Source organism: Centropristis striata, chromosome 7 (genome assembly GCF_030273125.1).
Source record: "Centropristis striata isolate RG_2023a ecotype Rhode Island chromosome 7, C.striata_1.0, whole genome shotgun sequence".
NCBI classification, from domain to species: Eukaryota; Metazoa; Chordata; class Actinopteri; order Perciformes; family Serranidae; genus Centropristis; species Centropristis striata.
This window is the reverse complement of record NC_081523.1, coordinates 5443476-5451261: the sequence shown is the minus strand read 5'-3', so window position 1 is coordinate 5451261 and position 7786 is coordinate 5443476. Positions and strand designations below refer to the sequence as shown.

Below are 7786 nucleotides of genomic sequence, written 5' to 3'. Positions count from 1 at the left end.
ACATCAGGTGAAGCAGCATCCATCTGTTGCACATTTGATTATTTTTTATAAGAATATACAAATGCTGATAACCTGTGCAGCAAACAATAATATGAAAAAAATGACTAAAATCATGCTTTTTGACACATTTGTTCTTAAAGAAAGGGCCTACCAAATCACACTCCAGACACAGACTGTCCTCAGTTGCTCTCAGGTGTGTTTCAGTGCAGCAAGAAAGGCCCAGGTAAGCTTCCCGCCCCTTTTCATAGACTCCGCCCCCTTGCCTGGGTCCTAGTGGAGGTGAGCTGCTGCCTTCCCTTCCATATAACCATTAAGAAACAGTCTTGATACTCTGTCTCTGTTTGGTCTCTTGGGAAGGGTTCGTATTGAAAGAGAAACTAACAGAAACTATTAAAAGGTGTTTCTATCGATCAACCTGCAGCAAACAATAATATGCATGTAAATAAGTGACAGAAACAAAAACTTCAGTGTTCAAAATGAGCAGGCTGTGAACAAAATGTGCACTTTGTCTCCATCTTGTGGCGTTTACGGGAAGTAAAATGTGTCCATGCAGCCACATACTGAACACATTCTGTTCATTCAGTAATGTTGGTGACATGATGCACATGTGAGCATGTTGTCTCTGAAAACTGCATTAAATAGGAGACAAAATGACTCAAATGTAGCAGTGGAAGCATTTCTTAAACAGTGCTGTCTTGTTGGAAATGCTTCTCCATCTGTGCAGCCTTCACACACTGAGTCAGCATTATACAGTCCTGCTGACTGACTCTAACTAATCTTTAGTGGAAATCTTAGTTCTCCTTCAGAGCAAATGATTGTAGACAGCCTCACTACATCTCTGTGTAACAACCCTCAGTACTCCCTCTCTTCAATGAGGCTGTTTAGAACAGACTTTAGTATCAACACACTGTTACAACTTCAAGTCACAAAACTTATCAACAGCTGCAACGATTCTGCTCGTCTGTTCATTTTTCTGACGTCTAAAAGTTAAAAATATATATTTATGTTCAGGAGACTGTTGTAAATTATTAGTTTTTAACCTTTGAACTGCTGTTTTAGAGTTTATAATGTGGTGAAGTTGTAGGAGGGAACAGTTTAACCATCTTTTAAATCTTTTAAACTCCATTCAAAATAAACAAGTTGCACAACTCTTTTTAAACATGCCATGCTTTATTTCTCATGTTTTCTCACATTTACCTTCATCACCGTGGTATGAGGATGTTTCTGAATTCTACAAAAGAAAATATCACTGAATAATTTCAAATGTTGAAGTTGATGCATATTTCTAGTTATTTGTATATTTTTGTACAGTGACATGACTATTTGACTCGTGTATAAAAAGAAACTACATAAACAAAAACCTGTAAATTAAACTGCTGCTGCTGATGCACATTTGATTATTTTTAATATATTTGATTGAGGAAACAAACTAAATTGTTCTGCTGGTATTTCCTTTTTGTTCATCACAACGTGACATTTATCATTCATGTTATTCACCATGTGTACACTACAAAAATATCATCTACAGTATGAAGAAGCAGTGTAAGAATTAAAGACTGAATGAAAATAAAACATTGCAACATTTAATAAAACAACAGATCCAAAACTGAATAAACTGAAAGTTAATAAAAAAAAAAAAAAACATAAAATACTAAAACTGATGAAAGACTAAAATATTTGATTTAAAAGTAAATGTTGGTAATCAGGATAATTAATATTTACAAATTTAATTAATATTTATAACTTTTGTCTACAAAGTATCATCTACAGTATGAAGAAGCAGTGTAAGAATTTTAGATGGAATGAAAATAAAACATTGCATTATTTAATAAAACAACAGATACAAAACTGAAATAACTCAATGAACTGAAAAATTAATCAAAAAAACCCTACAAATAAAAAACAAACTGATGAAAGACTAAAATATTTGATTTTAAATTAAATGCTGATAATCAGGATAATTAATATTTATAACGTTTGTCACTAAAACACTAAACCTGTTTCTTAAAATCCAAAAATTAGAACTGATTTAAACCTGTATGAACGTTTATCACCTGTAATGCAGCTCGAGTATTGAGTTTATGAGTGTTTCTGCAACCATGGACATTTTTAAGTCCCAGCAGTGAAATTTTGGATTTATGTTAAAATTTGTCCTATGGTGCCTGATAAATATATACACAGTGTTATTGCACATCTTGACATTGAAAAATAAAAACTGAAAAATGTGATTTAAAACAATTTATGAAGCATTTTATGGGTCCAAACACTACTTTTGTTCATGTCCCACAACTGTGGTCTCAATGTTGAGATACATAAAATGAGCCAATTCAATTAAAATATGACATTTTTTCAAATTAAATAGTTTCATATAAACATTACTCTACACCATATTAATTTTTTTTTTTTTTGCTTACTGATAATTTATGATTTTTTTCATCTAAATGTGCCTGTCCCACACTTCTGAGTCCTTACCGCAACACTGAACAAATGAAATAGTAAAAGTTTTTTCAAAGCAAAAAAAAGTCCAATTGCTATGGAAACAGAAGTTAGCATGTGAGCTCATGCATGACCAGTTGTGCCCCCCACACTAGGTGACCCTCAATATCAAGAAAAACAAGGTAAAGATCATCTTTTCCTCTGAAGTATTTATTGTGTGTCCTTACCATTCAGCTTAGTAATCGTGTAATTTGAACTACATTTTAAAAATAAATTGATTTTACTGTTGAATTCATGTATATTTGACGCTAAGAGTCAACGTTAACGTAGCAGACCTTGCTAGCTGCCATTTTTCTGCAATATTAGCAAAAATGTCATTACCGCAACATGTCTTTACCGCAACAGCTTTACGTGTTGGGGTAAAGACCTTTTGTCGCGGTTAGGGATGGGTACCGAATTCGGTACTTTTATAGGTACCGACCGAATTCCGTCGGTACTACCGAGTACCGATTCATGTAAAATCAAACGGTACCATGTTTCGGTACCTAAATGGCGTTAACTTTAAACTGATCATTGATTTCAACCTGTTTTCATTTAACGTCTTTGATTAACAAGCGTGCTGACGATCGCACTATTTTTTTTAATTTATTTACCTCCTCGTCTGGTCCTGTCTGCTCACCGCGGCCACTAGCTGCTGCCCTCTTCCACCGCGGAACAGAGACCAACAGCCCGGCTCTAGGTCTTCTAGCCGCCAGCTACTATCTCTCCAATGTCTCTACCCGGGCTTGGCCTTCGTCTGCCTCCAGATTGGACCTTCCTTACTCCGTTTGCTCTCTCCAATCATCCGTAGACTTTTCATTAGCAGCGAGAAGCTAGCTGCTGCATCTCTGGTCCTCCGCTAATACTCCGCTCTTCAACTCAGGAATATTACCTGCCACTTTACTCCAAACTGCCTCGCTGAAATTAAATCTGTCGGACTCCTGCGTCATCCTCGATATGTGCACAGAGCAGCCTGACTCAACTTTGTTTATTCCAACCATGCCACGCCCACAATACTGTCTGACCGGTGCTGCGCCCACAGCTATGACGTCATCACAACAAATCACACGAGCACTTGCAACTTTTTTTTTCCTCCTCCGTGCTTTGCCACCTGAGAGCCTCCTCTGCATTCTTTGATAACACTGCAACCTTCATGTTACAAAATGCACGTTCGCTCAACAATAAAGCACTGCTCATCCTGGATTTTATATTGTTTTGATATATTTTTTAAAGTTTATATTTTGAGAAATAAATATGTTACGCAAAAGTACCGAAAATTGGTACCGTTGAGTACCGGTACCGATTCCCAGGTACTGGGTACCGATTCCCAGGTACCGGGTATCGGTACCGTATCGATTCAAATGTGAAAGGTACCCATCCCTAGTCGCGGTAGAGACAAATCCCATTATAGATAACACTTTATAATAACTATTCGTTATAACTAGTTAATAGATCATTAGTAAACTGTTAATTATGAGTTATTAATGACTTGGTAGGTATTTAAGGATTTATAACTCATTAACAGTTTATTAATGATCTTTTAACTATTTATAAGGCATAGTTATAAATCCTTAACAAATGTTAACAAATACTTAATAAGTCATTAATAACTCATTAATTAACAGTTTTCTAATGATATATTAACAATTTATAACAGATAGTTATTTAGTTATTATAGTGTTAAGTGTATTAAGTGTTACCCAATCATATTGCAAATATTAAATCTATTGTAAACTAAACATAAACATAGAATTTTTTTAAATATTTTATATATATTTTTGCAATCCTAGATGAGACCAGATTCATCTACAATAAGATCAAGGATTTATTGGCCAAAGAAAGATGATGTGATCTGGTACACACATGAGAGTGTGGTTGGACTGGTGCCAGAACCAAAACCAGTCAAGGCACATGATGCTTACTGACTCAGTGTGGAAGGAACTCTGTTCTCGTTTAATTAGTTACATGTAACTGTACCAAAAGCCTAAAAGTTACAATAAGTTTACTCCTCAGGCAGAAATGACAAATAGTTGAATTTGATACACAAATGTAATGTTGTGGTGAGATGCTGTTAGTGTTATGGGGTTGTGTTAGTGTATTAGTATTACTGTAATGTTTGTGGCACATCAACTTTAGCTATTGCAGTTAAGACAGTTAAACTGATTTTCATGTGTCAAAAATAGACACATGAAAATCAGCTTGACTGTCTTAACTGCAATACCTCTACTATCTTTGACATGATAATATCTTGTTTTGTCTCTACAGTAGCTTATTCTTAATGTTACATTATTAACATTTGCCATTCACATTGTGACGCAAGATGTCATTACCGCAGCAATCCCCTAATTATTATAATTATTAATAATTTTTTTATATCAGTTTTTACAATGATGCACAAAACTTGATGAAAATAAATGTAAATGTTTTAAAATTTTGTAGAAATTCAAAAAGGAAAATGTATAAAATGAACGTTATTTTAATGTTGCGGTAAGGACATTTTGTAAGAAAAAGTGATGAAAACCATAAAAAAATAAACATTTTCCAGATCAAAATCTTAACGATTATATACAATTTTGTGTACCTGTTAATATGTATTACTAGCCTGGGTATACCCAGACTGCCTTGCGCGCTCAAATTTAATTTCGAACCTCCAGGCAGTCTGGAAACTAGAGAGAGATCGTAGCCCTGTTTTAGGGATCCAATCACAGAGCGGGGAGGGACGGCAAGACGATGACGCGTACTACTCGGCACTTGGAAGCTTTCCGGATCCAACATGGCTGCTGCAGACGCGAAACTCTCTTTAGCTGTAGATGGTGTTTTAAATAGTTTAGAGTAAAAGTTGAAAGGCGAAAGGTCTCTCGGCGGCTCCGCTGTCCCCCGGCTGGTAGCGAGATCACCGGTAGCGGGGCAATTAGCGCCGCACGGGCGGTCTCTGCGGCTCGTTGTGCCGAGCCGGCGGGCCGTCGGTCACCGCCGGTGATCTCGCTCCGAATCGGGGGACAGCGGAGCCCCCAGAGGCCCGCAGCAGCTTGTTTGTTGCCCATAAAATCAGTGGATGTGTGTGGCAGAATGACATGAGGGGGAATAAAACGTGAAAATAAATAATCTTGCAGAAAGCGAGAACTGGAGAAGCAAAGCAGCAGCAACACTCTCTCACAGACACACACACAACAAACATCCATTTGTGTTGCTCTACTACGTCATCTGGTATAACTGATCTGATTGGCTAAGAGCTACCTACAGACGCTTTGATAGACATTCTAAGCGCCCAATAAACGGCTCCGGAGGATCGTAAACCACACCTCCTCTACGGAGAAAAGCATTGAACGTGTCCAGACCTAATCTCCAATGAGATTTGGTCTGGTGTTAGCCAGGCTAATGTATTACAGACTCTGATAAAATTGAAATTCATCGAGGTTGATTTTTTTAATTTGGGAGAGTCAAAAGTGACCGTAGTTGCAGAAACACCCTTATATTTACAACTTCTTTCTTTAAATGATCCCACTGAGATCTAGATAGATGATGAAATCAGAATAAAGTCTGAACAAACATTAACATTCCTGAACATTACAGAGAAAAATCTGTTGGACAGATTTTGATATCAGCAGTTTTAGCATCACCAGCCTCTCCAATACTGAAATATGGGAAGAGTTTCTCAGTGAAAGTGTGTCTGTGAGTGCAGATGTGAGTGTAGATGTGAGTCATGTCTTCAGGGTCGTAGAAGGAGACCTTCCGCTTGTCATAGTTCAGCTGGACTCTGATCCTCTGGAGTCTCTTCTTCACTTTGACAGTCTGACCAACAACATTAGTGTATTTTCCATCACCATGCCTTAAACACCAGATTCCATATTCTGGTGTAGCAGAGCTCTTCCCCTTCCTGTCAGCTGACTCTTTAACTAAACCTACAAACCAGCGAGGATGATCTCCCACCTCCACCTCCCAGCTGTGTTTCCCTGAGCTGAAGCCCTCAGAGCCCAGAACATTGACATAGTTAGTGTTTCTCTCTGGATTGTCAGGAAGCTGCTGCTTTGTGTCTTCATTTCTCACACTGGTCAGATCATCAGACAGATAGAGCCAGGGGTTTGCAGTGTTTGGGTCCAGAATGACAGGACTGAAGTGGACCTTCTCCTTCATCTTCTCCCAGACTCTGAAGGACAGGTTGCCCAGGTGTTTGGCCACATCTATCAGCGCTCCTGAGAGCAGCTGTGGATCTGACAGTGAGCACTGGACTCTGGCTCTGGTCTGAGTGGCTTTATAACTGCTGAGGAATGGCACGTTGTGTTTCTGCAGCTCTTCTTCAACAGCAGAGATACTGTCTGACAGAGAGGAGATCTGCTCCTGAATCCTCTTCATCTCTCTGCTGATAGTCTTCCCCTTCTGCTCCTCTTCCTCCCTCAGAGCTGCCAGTCTGGACTCCTCTTCCTCTCTCAGGAACTGGTGGAGCTTGTTGAACTCTGCTCTGATCTGTCTCTCTGTGGACAGCAGCTGCTTCTTGAAGTGTTCAATCACTTCATTGTATGTTTTCTCCACTTGTTTGTATTTGTCCCTCTTGTCCTGCAGAGACTGTAAGTCAGATTTCAACAGGTACTTCAAGTCACTGACTGCTTGTCCTATAGGAACCACTTTGTGACTCTGGTGGAGAGAAAACTCACAGACAGGACACACAGCTCTGTCTTCATCCTTACAGAACAATCTAGGCTCTTCTGGATGTTTACTACACACCACCTCCAGCTTCTTCTCTTCTTTTTTTGTCTCAGATGATCCAGATTTCTGTCTCCCAGCAAAGGAGTCAGCCAGTTCCTTCAGAGCAAAGTTCAGAGGAGGAATATTTGATGATTTTCTTTTACAAATGGGACAATTTTTGTTTTCAGTTTGTTCCCAGAATTTCAGCAGGCAGCTTGAACAGAAGCTGTGGTTGCAGCTCAGAGACACAGGATCTCTGAAAGTCTCTGAACACACATGGCAGCTCAGGAAACTTTCAACAACAGTAATTTTCTCAGACATTTTAAAGTGAAGTTATATTTCAGTCAACAGGACTCACCAACGTGTCTCTTCACTTCTTCAGTTGATAAACTCCAAACGTGTTTCAGCAGAGATCTCACTCCATAAAGTGACGTCTCAGCTCTGATCAAAAGTGTCAAATTCTACTTTCTGTTACTCCTCCCACAGAATGACTTAACATCAAGAAATGTTGTTGTGTGATTTTGTTGCCAGAATGTCACTCAAATATTTTCCTCTTGATTAAAAGAAGAAAACAGTTTCCTTGTACATGCAGCTGGTTTCCAGCCAGAACAAACCAAATGTGTCAAAA

The 7786-nt window shown here is 38.5% G+C and overlaps 1 protein-coding gene across 1 annotated transcript; it reads right to left on the bottom strand.

The window, feature by feature from the left end:
• Positions 1-5494: 5494 nt before the first annotated feature.
• On the bottom strand, positions 5495-7488 carry LOC131974708 (nuclear factor 7, brain-like). The gene has a single exon (XM_059337136.1). The coding sequence runs from the start codon at positions 7477-7479 to the stop codon at positions 6043-6045; it is 1437 nt and encodes a 478-aa protein (XP_059193119.1). The 5' UTR covers positions 7480-7488; the 3' UTR covers positions 5495-6042.
• Between the last annotated feature and the right edge of the window lie 298 nt (positions 7489-7786).